Source organism: Sturnira hondurensis, unplaced genomic scaffold (genome assembly GCF_014824575.4).
Source record: "Sturnira hondurensis isolate 20B ecotype Veracruz unplaced genomic scaffold, ASM1482457v3 Scaffold0002638, whole genome shotgun sequence".
Classification (NCBI taxonomy): domain Eukaryota; kingdom Metazoa; phylum Chordata; class Mammalia; order Chiroptera; family Phyllostomidae; genus Sturnira; species Sturnira hondurensis.
The window spans coordinates 6480326-6499884 of NW_028075269.1; the positions used below are offsets into that span (position 1 = coordinate 6480326).

A 19559-nucleotide genomic window follows, 5' to 3' on the forward strand; every position below is an offset into this window, starting at 1 on the left:
GGTGATACAACTACTCTTTTCAGAAATTATAGGAAAGATTATTTCAAATACCTATCAATCTTTTGATTGGTTACTCTTTGGATTTAAATTTTCAGTTCATTTCACTGGTGCTGTTGTAATAACGTTATTTTAAGTCTATTTAATGTCATTAAAAATTCAAAGAGGATTTCTTTTCATTTATAGTCAGTTATGTTTAGATTCTATTTCTTTTAGAATTGCAGAATATTTGATCTTGAGAGATTTTAAAAAATTGTCCTTGCATTATCATTGAGAAACTTAAGGCCTGGTGAGGTAAAAGAACTTGCCTAGAGTCATCTTGCAGCCACATTATTATATAAAGAGCTTAGCATGGATGATTTACAGGAAGTGTTTAGTAATTATCTGTTGAATTACATGTATTTTGGTACCTGGATAAAGATCATGACAAAAGAGGCAGAATTGATGTTTATATTAGCTAGACTAATAGTGTGAATTAATATAAACTAGAGCATTTATGAACAAAATAAGCGAACTGTTAGCATTTGTAATGATGGATTAAGGCAGTATTTGCTCTACTTAACTCATTTGCTTTAGTTAGAACTTGTCCAACTAAAGTAATAGATGTAGACTGGCTCCAGTGAGCATTATCCTAGATTTTATTTACCTTATAATGTGTAATGAAGTTATAACACTGATCCCACTGATAACTTTGCTTGACAGTAGACAGATGCTGTAAACGTCCCAAAGGCGAGGGATGTGTCTTTCATATTGTTATCATAATAAGGTTTTTATTTTAAAGTTATCCTTGAAGTTATAAATTGTTTTGTAGAATTGAGTCAGCATGAATGTTGTTATACTTGACTGTAGAATTCAAAATTGGTGATAATGCTTTTACTTAAAGTTTCATCTGAAATTCTAAAGCAAACATTTAGTCTATACAAGTTGTTAAATTTTGTGTAAGTTTTCTTATAATGTCTTTGTCTGGTTTAGGTAATTCAGATTGCTTTTTTCCCTTCTTTTTTGTGATAGTTTTTTTGTCCTTTGTGTGATATTCTTGAGAATTCAATAATTAACTAAAATTGGGGGACTTAGAAAAAACCTGCAATAGAAATTTAAGGAGATCAAAAAATCTAATTTTTACTTGTGCTTTATATTAACATAAATTTACCTTTTAAGTGCTGTATCTTTTTATAAAAATATTTTTATTAGAATAGTTAGTCAACAGTAGTCTTTTTTTAGACTACTTTTAAGATTTAGAAACTTAAAATACCTTTTCTAAAAATAGTATGTGGCTTTAAATCTGTGGTATATTTCAGGATTTGGGGTTTGTGTTTTACTGTTTAATTATGAACCTCAATTATAAAAAAGCAAATGGTGATATATTATAGAAGAGTTCTTTTGACACAGGAGTATTTTAAGAAGTAACAACAATTTCATGCCTGAAATTGGATAAACTTGTGAAAGTCAAGGTTGATTTATTTTTAAGCCAACTGTGAAAACTAATAGTCACAAAATATAGCTTAGCATCGAGTCCTGACAGTAAAATATCTTACTCACTAAGGGGAAAGTCCCAAATGTTCCTGCCTGATTTTCTCCAACAAGAGTAAGAATTTTCTTGGTCTGGCCAATACGTCAATACTGATTATTTTTCATTAGCCTTCTCCTGACCTGTTCGGTATGTCAGTATTTATATATTTAAAGCCTTTTTCATAGTGATTAACCAGATCATCTGAAGTTATTTGTGGTATTATGGTTTATAGATAAGTCAGCTGAACTTCTTTGCTTATTTGCCTGTTTTTTTTAGGATCTGGCATTTATTCAAATATTATGTCTTATGTATTTTGTATTATTTTCTTTTAACACTATCAGATAAATAGGCTTGGTCCTTTGCATTATAAACACAGAAATGATATTGCTTGACAATAAATGATAACACCTGGAATACACAACTTGACATAACTAAAAGATTTTCAGGTTTGATGTGACTGTCAACTTAATTGAAGTCATGTTTATTGGAACATAACATCTAGGAGTTGGAGAATTGGGGGTGGGAGTTTAATTTTAAGTGATGGTTGAAAGAATGATTAGAAAAATTGACTTTTTGTCTAGTTTAATAATGTTTTCTCCTTAAATCCAGAAGGAATGATTTAAGATGGTTTAATTTAGAATGAATATAAGACTTTTTTGGTTGTTTTTAATAAATAGAACTAACTCAGAACAAACACTTTAAAGAAGAAAACAAGTGTAGGGAAGACTATCTCCCCTTTGTTATAGCAATTTATAGATTTGATTTTGTTTTAAGAAGTCATTTCCTTGGCTGGAGTCTGGGGAGTAGTGGGAGGAAAATGCAGATAACTGTAGTTGAACAACAATAAAGTAACTTAAAAAAAAAGAAATCATTCCCTTTGTATCCTAACATAATATTGTCCTGGTGCTTAAAAATATATTGTGGTAGTTCACATGTTACACTTACTGTTTAGAAACCAAAATCATTCCTGCAATAATGCTCGTATTTCATCTTTAAATACTACTGTAACTCTGAAATACTCATATTACTGTCAATTATTGCTTCTAGTACTCCAGCCATACTGTTTGAAGTCGGGGGTAGGGTGTCATAATTGGGGGAAGAGTAGGAGACACACAATGTAGGACTTGTGAACTGTTGGTAAGCCAGGCTTTTGAGAGTCCTGGTGCAGTCAAACTCAACAGGTAGTAGGTCTGTTATTGTGAGACTTTCCAGCTTTTAAATTATTTTTCATAGGTAATAAATACTTTTCACTGCCTGATTTAATTTTCTGGTTTTTGATCTCTGGCATTTTGAAAGACAATATTTCTTAACATATTTGAGGTAGAGTTGTGTGTCATACCATTATTGTCACCATAAAATATTTAATGGCAAAATAATATTTGTGTAGTGATCTACAATGTACATTTATTTTCATGTGAATTATTTCTTTGTTCCACACAATATTAAAGCCCACCTTTTAAATTGCTTTTTCCTGGTGATGCAGAGATTCTTTTCTAGATGAATCCCCTTTGCTAACTTTATTTTCAGTGTTTGTAAGTGTGCCCACGTGGTTTGGACAACACTTCACTGGGGCTCTATTGAATTACTTGTGTCAAAAATTATACCTTGTGCCAATTTCCGTAGTAAATAACACCCAAAAGAAGGTGATATATAAGATCCAAATCAAATAAAGTCATTAACACTAATTCCAATTATCTTCCAATTATCTCCAATTATCTAGGGTTATTATCTTCAATAACCCTAGTCAAATTAAACAAGGTCTTCATTTAATACCAATCTGAAGTTGATTTAAACACCTTTTCCTGACAGATAATATTTTCTTTAAGGATTTGATAGACTTCCTCTCTTTTTTTCTGTAGGCAAGCCATATATTTGTTCATCTGTGCTTAACAAATGTTTATCACCTGTTATATGCACTGCATTGCTAGAAGTTTACATCTGGAATTTCTGTTTTGTTTTATTTATTGTTTCAGACATTTAGGTAGTATTCAGGGTTCTCCAGAAAGCAGAATCAATAAGTCATATACATGTATATGTACATTAAGCAGTTTGTTTTAAAGAATTGGGTGCAGATTTGTGTGGGCTAGCAGGTCTGAGATCTGTAGGGCAGGTGCCAGTCTGCAGTCTCATGCAGGATCGATGCTGTGGTCCTGATATTTCTTCTCTCTGTAGGAAAACTTCGGTTTTGCTCTGATGGCCTTTTAACTGATTTGCAGGGCCTCACTCACATTAATGAGATTAATGTCATTTACTTAATGTCACCTGATTTTAGATGTTAACTGCATCTACCAAGTATCTTCACAGATAATGTTTTCTTAGTGTTTCATTAAATAACTGCATTACTGGAGCCTTGCCAGGTTGACACATAAAAGTAATCATCATAAGAGTGTTTATTGGAAAAGTTACCTATAATTGCATCCCCCCACAGGAATATGATGAGGACTACTCATGGAAATATTTTTAAAAACTCTTGCTTGATTAGATGTGGAAATCCTAGCCGTAACGTAAAATACTTTATAGGAGACAAGTTGATAAAGCAGGAAGCTTATGGACTCTCAATCAAAAAGACCGATGTTCACACCTTGGCTTCATTACTTACTATAGCTTGTTTTGGGAAAAGCTGCTTAATTTTAGTCTATTTAATGTTCTATAAGATAGGGAGGGCAAATAATATCTACCTCACAGGAGAATTCAATTAGCATTCAGTGAGTTAGTACATGCTGAACACCTAGTAGACTTCCTGGCAAACAGAGATACCCAATAAATATTTTCTTAAATTTCAGTTGATTTTAGCGGGAGTCAGAGAGAAAGGGAAACACTGATTTGTTGTTCCACTTACTTATGCTTTCTTGGTTGATTCTTGTACAGGCCCTAACCAGGGATTGAGCCTTCAACCTTGGCCTATTGGGATGATGCTCTTTATCAACTGAGCTACCTGGCCAGGGCCAATAAATATTAATTCATATTCCCTTTCTCCTTTATTCTTTTGAAAACAAAATTTGCTTTGTTACCAGTACATCGTATTCATTTATTTGTGTATACATTCAAAAGTATTTATTCGACTTTCTGTTTCAGGTATTAGAGATACGAAAGTGTATCTGTCCTCTTAGAGCATGTCTTCAAGTGATGGGACATAGACAATAACCATATTAAAAATAGAAAGTTATAAGATACATTACATTAAATAAGTGCTATGGAGAAAAAGTAAAGCCATAGAGTTCTGTAAAGTGAGTGTTGGTGATGAGTAAAGGGATTATAGTTGATTTGGGGACAGCCTTGCTAGGAAGATTATTTTTAAGCGAAGACTTAAAAGAGAATACAGCACACGTGCTCTGTCCTTTGCTGCTGCCAGAGGCAGGCAGATGGGACACTAAGTGCAAAGGCATTGTGACAGGAGTGTCTGAGGGACAGGAGGAAGCCTTTGGTAATTGCAGCAGATCAACCCAGGAGTTAGGCATAGAAGATGAAATCACACAAGTTGGGTGTGGTGTGCTGGGTCAGTTTTGAAGAAGGACTTGGTGAAATGGGAAGTCATCACAGAGTTCTGAGCAGAAGAGGGCTACCGTGATTTGTATTTGTGCTATTCAAAACCAAATTATAGGAAATTATAGGAGGTTTTGTTAGGAGCATAAACTCAAAGGATAGACAACATGAGTTCAACTGTCTTTTTAATTTATTAACCATGCAATCTTAGGTGAGTTAACCTCTGTACATGAAATGAAAATGATAGAATCTACTTCATGGTCTTATTAGGTACAGTAACCCTCTGCTTGGCAAGTAAAAACAATCTAATGAATCTGTGCCATTGTTATTAGTAATAATAAAAGGGCCCATCTATAATATGACCTGTTGCCTGCAAGTGATCTTGAATTGATATACAAAGCCTGTTCATGTCATTGATTTGGATATAAAACTATCTTGCTAAATTAAAAGTGGTTATGGGTACTAAAGAAAAATGCCTCTGCCTATAAATTGGTGTTTCAGAGTCAGATTTTGAAAGGATCATGGTGGCGCCCTGAAAAGCAGATGATTTCCTCTGATGAAACCTCTCTCTTTTTTTTTTTTTTGGTCAGTGCTATTGTCATGCTTTCATGGAAATTAGGTTGAAAGCTTTGTGAGCTTTAACATTTCTTCCATTTTATTGCTTATATTTAAAGTAAGCTTTAGTTCTTAGAATACTTTTTATTGGCAGCACTCCGTCTGTCGTTTTCCTCATAGGGACCTTTCCCGCCCCTGTCTGTCATTATTCTGGTGTAAGTCCTGTCCCTTCATGGGTTCACATCTGTTCTCCTGCTTCTTGTCAGTGGAAGTAGTAGGGGGTTTTTTGGATTCTCATTACGTGCTAGGAAGTATTCTAAGCACTTTTCACCACAAATTCATTTAGTCTTTGTTATAACTGTGTAAGGTCAGCGTTTTTGTCTGCATTTGATAACAAACAACAGAGTCTGAAAGGTTAAACAACCTAATAGTCAACCTGCTTATTTCTTATTTCAAAGCCAGTATTGCATACAATTAGGTCAGTTAATGATTTAAGAATAATCTTTCTTTGCCTTTGTTTTAGATGTTTTTCTCAGGTACTTAGGTATTTAGGTAGTTATAATCCAGGTTTGACTTGGTGCAGTTTACTTTGATAAAAGAGACTCTTCAGACCATTGCCACATAGAGTGTTACTTCCTTCTCTAAGCATAGTTTATTTACTCTTTGTTAACACTTCTGTGTGATTATACACTGGCATTGGCATGCCTGGAATTTTCTTCCTTCTTATTGAATCATTTTGTAGATGTATGTTTGGTCTCTTTGAATAGACTTTCCAAGTTTCCGTTAGAAAACTAAGAGTATATTTTATAATTTGTACCTCCACAGAAAATTTGTATTGCAAAATTCTGTGTTCTCCATACAGAAGTTATACAATTAAGTGCATAATTTTTAAATTACTGTCAAGATAATCAGCTAGTTGATTTTAGTATGAGTATTTTTTCCGTTGAGTCAATCAGGCACTGTAAAAGTTGTATAAAGTATTCTTAGTCGATAAAAATCGCAAATTGTAGGTGCTCTGTTCCTAGCAATAGGTTAGAATATCAATTTAGTTAAATTAGCTACGCTATTCAATTCATTGTTCCTACATAGAGTTAGTTGTCTACATATTTCAAAATATGATCAGTAGTGGGATAAAATTTTAAGGACAATAATAAAAATCTTTAAAGCTATTATTATTTGCAAAATGAAAGTAATAATATTTACATTCTAAAATATGTCTTTAGTGACAGGAAGAGAGACCCTCAGTTGCTGGGGAGTCCTTGCCCCAGATCAGTCCCCCAACACACTGAGAATCTCCTGACCTCCAGTTTCCACCCTAGACCCCCTGGAGAGGGGAGGGGCTTGGGGAGCCCTGCCTTGTCATGCATCAGCCATAAAGTTCACTGTACCCCCCCCCAAAAATTTCTTTAAAGACTATCAATGATCATGTAATATATTGCATTGTTAAAAATTTGGGCTGAATTAAAAGATAATTCACAGATGTTTTCTTAGTTTTAAGACACAGCAAAGTCAGACTGATTATGGAATTATTTTATTTCAGACATATCCATTGGGAATTTTTATTGCATTTGAAATTCTGTGAAATTTCTGTCTCTAGAAGTGTTACGTTATTGAGAGTCTCCTTTTAAAAACCACCCACCAACGGAAGGTTTTCTTAAAGTTCAGAAGCCGTGAAATGTTGTTTTGAAGGCTAAATACTTTTGTATTTAGTAAAAATTATGATGGAATATAGGCCTTTTGGAATAATTATTTTCTTAAGTTAAATGTGTTTTATTAAAAATATTTACAGAGCACTACACTTTTGTCTTATTTCTCCACACACATCATCTTATTTTTGCATATCCCAATAATCCGGTGTCATGGACTACAATGGTGCATTTATCCCAATTTACATAGGAATATGAGGTTTAGGAAACTTAAGTAACTTGCTCAACTTTTATGGCAATTAAATGATAAATTCTGGACCAGAAACCAGACATTTTGACCTCCAGCCTCTTTTTTTTACACCTTGCTGCCTCATTTGTATCTTGTCTTTTACTTTATATAGTACTTGAATGTCAGAAAGAAGTCTGTTCTAAAGTACTTAGTTATTTCACTGAATCTCCCTATTCTAATTATTTTATTTTGTTTTTTAAAGCTTTTATTTATTTATTTTTAGAGATGGGGAAAGAGGAGGAGAAAGAGAGGGAGAGAAACATCAATGTGTGGTTGCCTTTCACACACCCCGTACTGCGGACCTGGCCTGCAATCCAAGCATGTGCCCTGCCTGATTGGGAATCAAACTGGCGACCCTTTGGTTCACAGCCTGCACTCAATCCACTGAGCTGCACCAACCAGGGCTTAAATTATTTTAAATGCACTTTCCCAATCCTTTTTCCTCTTACTTACCTATGAAGCTATTTCTCAGTCCTTAAATTTTACTTTCTAATATTTCCACACAAAGGTTTCATGGTGGTTTAGTGTTTTTGTATTCTGAGATTGAGACTTGACCAAATTTGAATGTTTAAACTTGACCAAAGACTTGACCAAATTACATGTTTAAACAAGGTAAAGAATATGCGAGTTCCTGCTCCCCTGCCCCTACACAAGTGTAGCATCCATGTACATACATACATGTGTCTGCAGCTGTGCACACATACACACATACACAGAGTGGATTGGACATTAATAGGTGTGTATATTGGTCTGCTGTGTATATTGGTCTGATGTTATTTGAAGGCTAAGTAATAGAAAAGTTTACCATCATTTGGTTTCATTTTAATTATGCTGCTAAGAATTTAACATCAGAACTGTGTTATAACTGCCATCAGTAAAATGATTTGTGCTGCAGTACCCCCTGAAAGAAAATGAAAAGAGCATTTGCTAAATACATTGATTAAAGAGGTTAGTATTGCATTATTTTTACTTTATTTTTCAAACTACTGTAATAATTCTTAGAAGAAAATACCTTTTTAGCTTTCTCAGTAGTTATAGAATGTGTTCATGGGAAAGTTTGTCCAGAATATGTTGTAATCATTTCTTGACAATGTAGATAAAAACAAATTTTCTTACTAAAAAATATGTTGACAGATTGGCATTGTCTCAGCTACAGATCTCTGTGAAACTAAGCTTATTGAGGCCGGCCATGCCGCACTCTTTTTAGCTAATTTTGTTAATTCAACCATTGCACCTGCAAGTTGACCAAGTGACAGTCCGTAATATGTGGCTGGAACGTGCGATTCCAATTCATCCCATCGTACAGATAAGAGTAAAAGCTACTCATCGACAAGAAGGATGAATAGTCCAATTATTTAATTTAAGCTCATTGAAGAACATATTTGATAAAGAAGGGAAAAATGAGTTTTGTTATGACAAAGATTTCTGTTGTGAATAGGATAGAACTGAAGCCACAAGATGAAATGTTTGCAGAATTTAGGCAGAATGAGTCACAGTAACACCATGCTCTTGATAAAATGGAAAAGAGATAAATTTATTGCAATGCATTGATTATTATAACTTTTATGTTCTTTTGAGATTTTCCTTTTACATAAACCCATGTAATAGTTACAAATTAAACAAAATATGCACGTAGCAGACAGATACTCAACAGAACTTGATGAGGCAATAATAAATCCAGGGGTTTGGGAGGAAAAATGTTTGTTCACAATGTGAGCTTCCTATAAGGTCAGTGGCCTTCTATGTTCACAATTATATGTTCTAATTTATTTCAGGACTACAATTGCAGCACTGTGACAAATGTCTGCTTGTCAATAGATTAGGCAGAAAGGATGAATAAGAGAGAAGTCAGTGCTAGTCTTGAGTGATTCAGCACACAGTGGTAGAACAATAGGTTGCCTTAGCATTATAAAGAATTCAGTGATTATAAAACAGATAACTCTAGGAAGTCTTTTTTGTCCAAATATCCATCATATCATAATCATATATTATATCACATCTGAATAACTAGCTCATCTCTGTTAACTTTTGCCTCACCGATTATATCAAGGCGCTCCTCTACTCCTCACCTCTGCCTTTTGTAAATGTGTACCAGGTAGGTACACAGCATTTGGGGCACAATGTTCCCAAAGGCTGCTGATATAAGGCACATATATAATGAATGTTATTTATCTTAGTATTTTTTATGTATCAATGTTTTTGATTAGGATGAGATTTTAAAGATATAATTGGAACTTAATGTTCTTTGAACATTTTTGGAAACCAAACTTCTCATTCCCACTATGGATTAATGCTATTACATTTGCAGATTTTTTTTTTACTATTATTCTCTTCAAACTCTTTGCTTGGTAATATTCCTCACTTCAGTGTTTCAAGTTTACTACAAAGAGTTATTCTGTTTCCACATGAAAATTTTAAGCCTCTTTGTTCTCCGTATCAAGCAGCCTGTATTTTCTCATTCTTTTAGTTTTCTGTCTTCTGGAGTAAGAAGTTGTTTCTTGTTCTTTCTTACACTAATTGTGAGGTGGTGGGGGAGGTAGAGACAGTGTGGGTGGGAGGGACAAGGAATGCTTTTCTTATTTCTATGTCTGTATATAATTGTACTGACCAATTCATGTTTTTCTAGGAAATAGTTCTAATGTACTCATTTGTAAAATTGGAGTATTTTACGATCATACAGATAATTAAATTAATCAAGCTTTTAAAATGTGTGGCATAGTGAGTACTGGCATCTAATAATTGCAAATAAATTGTGTCTTCTTAGTCACTCAGATAGCATGCATTGTGATTAATTTTTATTTCACTTCTCCACTCACCACATCTATTTAGTCTGTTCTACCTCTATTAAAAACAAAAAGCAAAGTAGTATAGGTTTAGGAGATGGAATTGTCTTTAAAATCTGCCTCTATCATTTATTAGCTGTGTTTCAGACACATTACCCACCCCTGTCTAAATCTGCCCTTTCTCGTCTGTAAAGTAGTAATGAAGTAGTAACTTGCCTCAGAGTGTAGTTTTGAGAATCACATTCAATTAATTGCATGTGTATGTGTGCATGTGTGTTTTTAATACTATGTGTAAAGTGGATGAATAATGTAGCTACAGTGTTTAGATTATGTTCAGCATAAGTGTTCAATAAATGTACCAACCTTACTGTTGTTGCTATTACTGTCCATTTCAGTTGCCAGCTCATGCTTTTTGTCCTCTCACCCGACTGCCCCACCCAGGTCACCCCTGTGTTCTCCCACCCCACCATGCAATACTGTTGGCAGGCAAATTGTTTTTTGTATTAAAAAAAAAAGTCCAGGAAACTGTTTATTATCTATCAAGCATGATGCAAGTTATTTAACCTGGAGTCTTAGAACTGCTACCGTCTAACTTCACACTGTCTTTCCAGCATTATTTCCTAGTCTGTCTGTCTTACAGGGGTACCGTGAAGATTATAATAGGGGACATATGGCAAGAAGTAGCACATGATATCTGGCACGTAGAGTTGCTAAGTTCTGTTGGTTTCTCTTTTTTCCTGTTTTCTCCCTTCCATCATCTTATTCTAATAAATCCTGGATTTGAGTCCAACTGGCCCTCTCTATACATGACATATCTTTCCTGTGCCTTTGATAAGATTCAGTTCTGGCTGTTTTTATTTATTTATTCAGCGCATTTTTTCTATTATAGTCTGTACATCATGTGTTATTTGGCAGTAGGGACACAGATGTTCAGGGTGTCTTCCAGAGGTGGGTTCTAGAAAGAACAGCGCAGTAAAGACACTAAGACCCACAGGCTGAAATGAGAGTAGGGACCAGTTCTGGTCTGGCCTACTGTTGTTTCTCCAACTCTTAGTATAGAGTTATGGGCATAATTGTTTGAGATGAAATTTTGTGAGAGATGGGATGAGGCAAAAAGGAAGAAAGGGATGAGACAGTTTGGCATGTTTGGCAAATGCACAATCTATATGGCTAGAGAAAATGTTGTAAAATTCGTGTCAGAGAGTAGTGAGAGATGATGTCAGAGAGAAGTGCAGGGGCCGGAAAATGAAGAATATAATCCCTTATGGAAGAGGTTTGGACTTTCTCATGTGGATTTGAAGAGCCTGTGAGGGGGAATTAAATGGGATTGTTGCATGCCGCAGTTTTGTTCTAGAAAGAAGTGAGATTACAGGCATGGACATGAGTTGTGAGCCTATTGTAGTAATAAAGCCAATTAGAAATGGGCTTGGAAAGATTTGAAACATATTTTTATATGTTAAAATCAACAGCCTTTGGTAACTGATTGGACTTGGGGAATGTTGGAGAGCGAAAACAAAGGATGAGTCCTGAGTTCTGCTCAGCCTTCAGGCCCTGTGGAATTTTGACCTATCTCTCCTTCATCCATCTTACCACACATTAAAATGAAATCTATTTTTATACACCTTACAAAATGTTATGTACACCTTTCTTATATTGCTGACTTCATTTTACTAGTAGTTATTGTGTGCATATATAAATTGTCTCACCATATTGGAAGGCCCATAACTTAATACCTTTGTAATGCTTTGATAACCTAATATATATTGAATGGTCAATAAATAATACAGATCATTAATTAATGTCATATATTTGAATATAGTCACCTCCAGAAAAAAGAATCCAGAAAGTTTGGTATATAGCTGAGATATTTTAGTATTTGAAAATGAAGCTAGCAGTTGCAAATAGGTAAAGTTTAAAATTCTTTCAAAAGTACTTTAATTCTAAGAATTCAAAATTTATGATGGCCAGAAAAGAATAATCATAAGAAGAAATTTTAAACTGAAATCAGCCATATTGTTTCCAAATTCGGATGAGAACTTATTAAAAATCGTGCACAGATTGGAAATGACTAATCGACATTAGGGAAATGCAATTTGAAGAGCTGCCCTCGTACTGTTCATGGCTAAAAATGTTTTCATGTCAGATTTTAACAGTGTTGTTCCAGTCTGAAGATTGCAGTGGTTAGACTGTTGGATTGGAAACAAGTCATCTAATCACTACTCTCTGCAGGATGATCTTCAGTAAATCGCTTGATTTCTGTCCATCTCCCTCTTCAGGGAGCAGCCGTAGCTGTCTTAAAGCCAGTCGCATTCGAGAGGTATGAGAGTATAGGACCAGACAGTCTGGAGAAAGACAGAGCGATGTATAGTAACAGACTTTACCTATGAGTTTTTCCTGTGGAGTGATCCCTTCCTAAGGTATATAAATGTCTAATCACTATGTTTACCTGAAACTAATATGATGTATGTTAACTATACTTGAAAAATAAGTTTGAAAAAGATACAAAGTTTCCACATCTATCTTCGTATTAAGGAAAAATACTTTTTCAAGGAACGGTTGCTTTTATTTCAGTTCAATTATCCAATTTCAGTGGGGGAGTATTATGGGATGAAGTGGGAGGGAAGAGGACAGAGCTCGGCTTTAGTGTTAGCTGTGCACAGCTGTGCACTCAGATAGCTAGCAGCGACCCGCTTTGGGCCTTAGTCTCCTCATAAGTAAAATGAGGAGGTGGAATAAGTAGTGTGTTACCTCCTCTTGAGCTCTGAGATTTTCTATCCATACCTTGTCCGTATCAGATGCACAGCTATAGCACAATGTTCAAGTGTGACTCATCCTGGTGAAAGGTGGAATCTAATCATCTCAATGATATTTAGAAGACCATCTGGGATAAAATATCATTGAGTTGTATTGGACTGAAAGAGCTAACCTAAAATGAAAAATGTTCCCTTTTTAACATTTCAAATGTAAAGGAGAACTTATTGGCAAATAAAAACATGGTACTATAGAGTTACATAATACTATTAATTACAGATCCTTGTTAGTGTTCCAGAAAAGTTCTGTTTATTAATGAATTAGTTTGTTATATTAGGAATGCACTGATATTAAATGACTCAAAAGTTGGATGTGTTGCAACTGTTTTACATGGTTCTATGATAATGATTCTTATGTCTTGAATTCATAAAAACAAGTGAATGTTGCTATTTCTATCATAGTTACCTTGGATGCTGAGCCCTTTTTTCATATTACATCACTGGATACATGCTAAGCAGATGCTATCGTACACTGAGGCTACCATATTAAATTGGTAGCAAAGCAGTCATGGGGATGCAAAGTGCAGCGTAGGAAATAGAGTCAGTAATATTGTAATAACTGTGTCTGGTGACAGATGGTTACTGGAATTACTGTGGTGATCACTTTGTAAGGCACATAAATGTTGAATCACTGTGTTATACACCTGAAAGTAACATATTATATGTCAACTACAATTAAAAATAAATTTAAAATTTAAAAATTGGTAGCATAGTTAGAGAATTATAGTTATGAATCCTCTCTCAAGTGCTCATGTTTTTTTCCTTTATTTATTTTTTAAAAGATTTTATTTACTTTTGAGAGAGGGGAAGGGAGGGAGAAGGAGAGAAACATCAGTGGGTGGTTGCCTCTTATGTGCCCCCCACTGGGGATCTGGCCCACAACCCAGGCATGTGCCCTGACTGGGAATCGAACTAGCAACTCTTTGGTTCACAGGCCATCACTTAATCCACTGAGCCACACCGGTCATGGCTGTTTTTTTTTCCTTTAAATCACCTTCTCTTGATTCAGCCCCTGCTCCCTGTGCTGAGAATCCATCAGTCTCCGTTACCAGCTGCCCCCGCCCCCACCCGACACACTCACACACACACCATGCAGAGCTATGCAGAGGCCCTGTATCTTACCACTCCCAGTGACCACACTTAGTTCCCCTGAGATGCCTTTTGTTCTAACCTGTGCAGGTCCTCTGGGATCACAGAGGGTCAGAGAGCTCTCTGGTTGCTCTGGGAACACCATGATCGGGGTCCATCCTCTCTCAGTTCATCCATCATCCAGCCAGCTGCTTAAACAGGGGTACATTTTTTCCCATTTCTTACACGAAGCAGGTGAAGCCCAGAGAGTTGAAATGATTTGGACAGAGTTGTACAGTTGATAAGTGAAATTACCAGAATAAACTTTTGGTATCCAATATCAGTTTGACTTTTTAGATAAATTATATCAGGTAATTTCAAAAATAGAGTTTCATATATGTTTGGAGCATATGATACACATTTGAGTATATGTATGGATGAGACCTAGAGAGGATTATTTTGAAACATTCAGATTCATTTGTTCTTGTACATTTGTTAAGCATAAATTTGTCCAGTCTTCTTGTTTTATTATCAATTTGTACAAATTTAAAAATGTGATCTCATGTCAAGTTAATGACCTGGGAGAAGGGAAAAACTAATGGGCTCCCTTTTCCATTGTAGTGGTGGACAATTCACTATTATATTTGGTGAACAATGTATATTACAATTTTAAAAATGAAAGTTGATGGCTCCAGTCACCTATTAACCCAAGGCATACGGTGGGGTTCACTTGTAGTTTCATAAATCCCCATCTGTCTCCCACTTTTTGTTTATTACACTTGACTGGAAATCATGGATTATTTCTTCCTGTGGAACCGTCCTTGATTGTCAGTACATCTCCAAGGGCATAATCGTAATACATTAAAAATAATCATGGAAATTATAATCATCGTCTCACTCACATTTCCCAGAATATTTTTAATGATGAGTATTTTTCCTTTTAAATATTGATTGGGACTTTCTTAGCTTGAGATAAAGTAATCATATGCAAATTATTTTATTTGATATACTGTTAGTTTAAACCCAGAGTTATAACAAGGCTTGAAATTGGGCCATAGCAAGAAAATGATTTACAGTTTTACCTGGGAAAAGGTATTTGTTTAACTTATGCCAAAGGCCTGGCAGTTTTACAAGTGGGATAAAGTGTGGTGGAAGACTTTTACGTACTCAGAAATACATGAAATAAGTATACAGAGTGGGGAGGGAAATTAATACAAACAATAAGACTTTAAATATTGTTTTAAAGTTCTTGTTTAACTTGGTGAAAAATGTGTGTGGCTGTGCCTTTGTGCTGACAGTGATGGAAGTGCAAGGTTAAGTTATGCTAACACATTCGTGTTAAAATGCAGTGCTTGTACATTTTTACCACATTAACATCTCTTACATTTCACATCCCTCCTCTTCTCAGTTTTTATCAGGAGACTTCCTCCACATTGTTCTCCAAATAGTAGACTCACTTTTCTGAAGATTTGCTCAGAGGCTGAGACTCAGCATGGTAGCTGGTATCAAAAAATCAAAGCATAATTGTTCCTTGTTTCTGACTGCTCACTCTACAATGCATTAGCATTCAGGGCAGAGAAATATTCAAGTCCATACAGGAATTTCTCATCTTGGACTTGTTTAAAATTTTTTAACAGTTTGGATTATAGTGTATGCCTTTGTCATAGTATTCAGTATTATTATTGGCATAATTGTTTTTACTTTCACAGCATCAGTGAAGCTTATTGGAAAAAGCACATCAAATCCAGAGCATAACTTTGAGGGGATGTGCTGAGAGTGTCTTTACTTCCAAATCAGCCACAACCAATGAAGTTGTTCGTTTACGTTTCTTACCATCCAGGTCGGGTTTTTGCCCAACCGTGACCTGTTTCCTTGATAGCGTGACCAAATAACATAGCCAAGCAGTAGATTCAGAACCAATTACCAGTAACTATATTGTGTAACTAGAATGATCCAGCATTTAAACGTAACACTCCATCCATCGTGTCCTGCTTTCCTGGCAAAATTATGACTGGCATGCCTTTCACTTTCAAAGTGCCTTGGTTTAGATGAGAAATTATATGTCACCTCACCAGTTAGGTAAATAGGGATACCATTTTTCTAGATCTTTTTTCTTTCTAAATCCTGGAGAAATCTAAAGCTCTGGAATTTTAAGTGACTTTCCCAGAAATATATAGCGTCTTAATGGCAAAGCTAGAATTTAAGTGTTTTGACTTAAGCCTTGGGCTTTTATCCGAGTCAGAATTGTTAATTTGTCAATTTTGCAGGTTAGATTTTTAAAGATTTGTCCTTTGGCCATTTATCTTTAGGTATATTCTTTTGCTCTTACTTATTCTTGAATATTTTTATGTTTAATATAAGGCATTTAGAGAAACTGAGGTAAAGTGAACCACACTAATTGTAGGGTATTTCCTAAGGATGAGAAACTGTTGGAAATATAACCAGCAGGTGTTGGAAAGCACTGAAGAGCTGGCAGCACACGACACCGTGGCCAGTTTGACCTTGTGGAATGAAATCTAAGTTTGTCTTGAATTGGACAGCCTGTACCAGAGATTATCATACAGGTCCTCTGACCAATTCTTTTGGACTTGTCACTCATAATTGATCCAGGTCTCTTGTGTAACAAGTTGAATTCTAGGCAAAACATTGTAACTTTTTGCATTTTGCCGTCAGCTCTGAGAATCATTATGTGCTTCTAGAAATTAGTGTATCCAGGGAGTAGAAGTTTTGTTCGAGCTAAGTGGTAATTTTCTTTTTCTGTATTGGCTAGGTTTTTCTAGATATGACGTTTGGTTCGGGAGGACACGCAAGAGCCATTCTGCAGAAAGAGTCAGACATTACTCTGTATGCCTTAGACAGAGACCCTACAGCTTATGCAATAGCCAAACGACTTTCAGAATTATATCCGTAAGTATTCCTCTTGCGTAATTATTTAATTGGACCATTGAGTTTTACAGAGCTTCCTTGATCATCTTGGAATTTGTCCTCCCTTGCATGATGTCATATTTCATTCCACCAGTTACTCCTTGCCCTTCATTCCCCCCAAGAATTAATGTAAATGGTATTTTCAGTACCCCTTAAAATAATGATTTTAGGCATTTATCATTTCTGAATTAATAAGAATAAGTACAAAAATGACTTTTGGCTGAAGTTTGAAGATATGTTGAAATCCATTCATGAAAAATATTTTGACAAATAACCCCTAGTTTAAATAATACTTTTCAAGAGAATTTTATGATTTACAGTTTCTAAGAATTTAGTGAGGTAAATTAAGTATGTGATAATTCTACAGAATCCCTGAGGTCACGTATGTCACCATCATGCAGTTGTTGTCTCTAAATACTTTTTGAAATTCATGAGTAAATTTAGAGTTCTCTATTCCCTTTGTCAGAATTAGTGAACTTTCACTATAGAACTATTTGAAAATAAAAAAAAAATATTGTCTTTATGAGTGGTAACACCATCTTCTTTGAGAGAAAAATTTAGACTAAGTGTTATGTCCATTTGGCTATCAGCCTGAAAAACAGAAATATCTTGGAACTAAGATGACTACCTTGAAATACTATGTAAAGAGCTATATTTAGAAATTGGGAATTGTTTTATTCTGTCATGCTCCAAAGACTGAATTAAAGAAAAATGATGAGAATATCAAAGGTAAGTTTTGACTTGATGTAGATTAGAGTTTTTACTAGTTGTAGCTGTCTTACAAGGGAAAGGTCTCTTTGGTGAAAAAATAAAAGTGTGATCATGGAAAGGCTTCATCACAGACTGAAGGTAGAAAATGGATTATTATTTTAGAATAGTCTAATTCAACCTCTCTCAGGTCTCATACTCTTTGCATATCTATCAGTGTGATTTATTCTCCTAGTATATATGTAAATAAATATATATAAAATTTTGTTTGCAAGAGCACAGAGTTTATGGAGTATTTTGGATTATTTTAATTCCAGGTTATTTTTTCTAAGAATTACGAGGATGAGATTAATGGCATGGTGTTTTTTTTTTCTTTAAAAATATCTTTCACTGTCATCTTCAGTGTGACTTAAATGTACCTTCTTTAAAAATATCTTGTAATAGGGCATTCACATTTGTGAAATATCTATGATTATGACCTTAACATTCATAGAATGAGTACAGCTCACCATCATATTTCATAGATAAATTAAATTTTCATATAAATTATTTCTAAAGGCAGTGATTCCTAGTTCAGTTGATTCAAGATCTCTTATTCTTTCCATAATATTTATCAGTTTTATCAGGTATAATTCTTTACCTAACAGGAATCTTGAGGCTCTGTATTCTCTCTTCAGTTTACAGATGTGGACGCTATTACCTAGACAGATTAAATGACTTACGGAAAGGCGAACTTGGCTTCAAAGGGATAGAGCTGGCACGTGTCTTTTGATCCCCTTACCCCCTAATAATCTCATTTTATTAATTATACTACCTTGTCCTAAGTCTTGTTGAGACTTTTTAGATTCATCAACAAAATAATTCCTTTGCCAAACATAATAAATTAAAGAACAGTTAAATCAGGAAGAAGGAATGATACAGAAAAAGTTAGAGTCAAAAAAACCAAAAACAAAAAAAGGATAAAGAAATCCCAACTGATCATCCTTTGAAAATAGCAAATTTTTTTTCAGCCTGATTGTTAAAGGAAAAAGAGAGTAAAAATTTTTGATTAAAATAGAGACCAACCATGAACACAAGATAATTTATTCATAATACCACCATACAACCAATTCTGTAATGTAAAATCTACACGAAATTGATGATGTCTTAGTAAAATATAAATTATTAAAATCGACTCAGTAATTAACTGTTAAACTTGAATAGGTCATTACCATAAGAATTAGAAAGGTAACTAAGGTACATAGAAAAGTGAACCATGACCAGGAAATTGAGAAGTTATACGCACAATCTAAGGGTAAGAGACTTTAAATCAATGTTAGAAATCATGAATATATAAAAGTACATAATAAAATATCTAACTATATAAAAACTTTTAAAACGTGGCAAAAATAGTATTGTAAAAGTTTTAAAAGTTAATTTAGAAAAGAAATATTTGTAGGTTAGGGGATAGACAAACGAGTGGTAATTTAGGGGAGCAAAACTGTTTTTTCTGTTTCCCTTCTAAATTCTCAGCTAGGAGCCCTGTGACAGAAGACAGATTAAAAACAGAAAACATGTTACTTTATTTCATATGAGTTTTATGTGGCACAAGAGCCTTCAGAAGGAAGTGAAGACTGGATGACGTGTTTAAACCTCAGCATTTCTGTATTAGGTTTGATGGAGAGTGGAAAATCATGGAAATTTGTGGCGGGACAAAAGGTGTGAGCTAAGTGCAGTAGTAAACAGGGGGAGCAGAGCAAGCCAAGCCAATTCCGATTTCTTCCATCACTTCATCTTCAGACACGG

At 34.7% G+C, this 19559-nt stretch overlaps 1 protein-coding gene across 2 annotated transcripts in view; it reads left to right on the top strand.

Annotated features, from left to right (window-relative positions):
- The window catches only part of METTL15 (methyltransferase 15, mitochondrial 12S rRNA N4-cytidine), a 170573-nt gene that overhangs the window by 62749 nt on the left and 88265 nt on the right, over positions 1 to 19559 (top strand). For both annotated transcript variants that reach the window (XM_037040424.1, XM_037040423.1), the window contains one exon: positions 16912 to 17048. In XM_037040424.1, coding sequence (XP_036896319.1) covers positions 16912 to 17048 — 137 coding nt within the window. The remainder of the gene's footprint in view (positions 1 to 16911; positions 17049 to 19559) is intronic.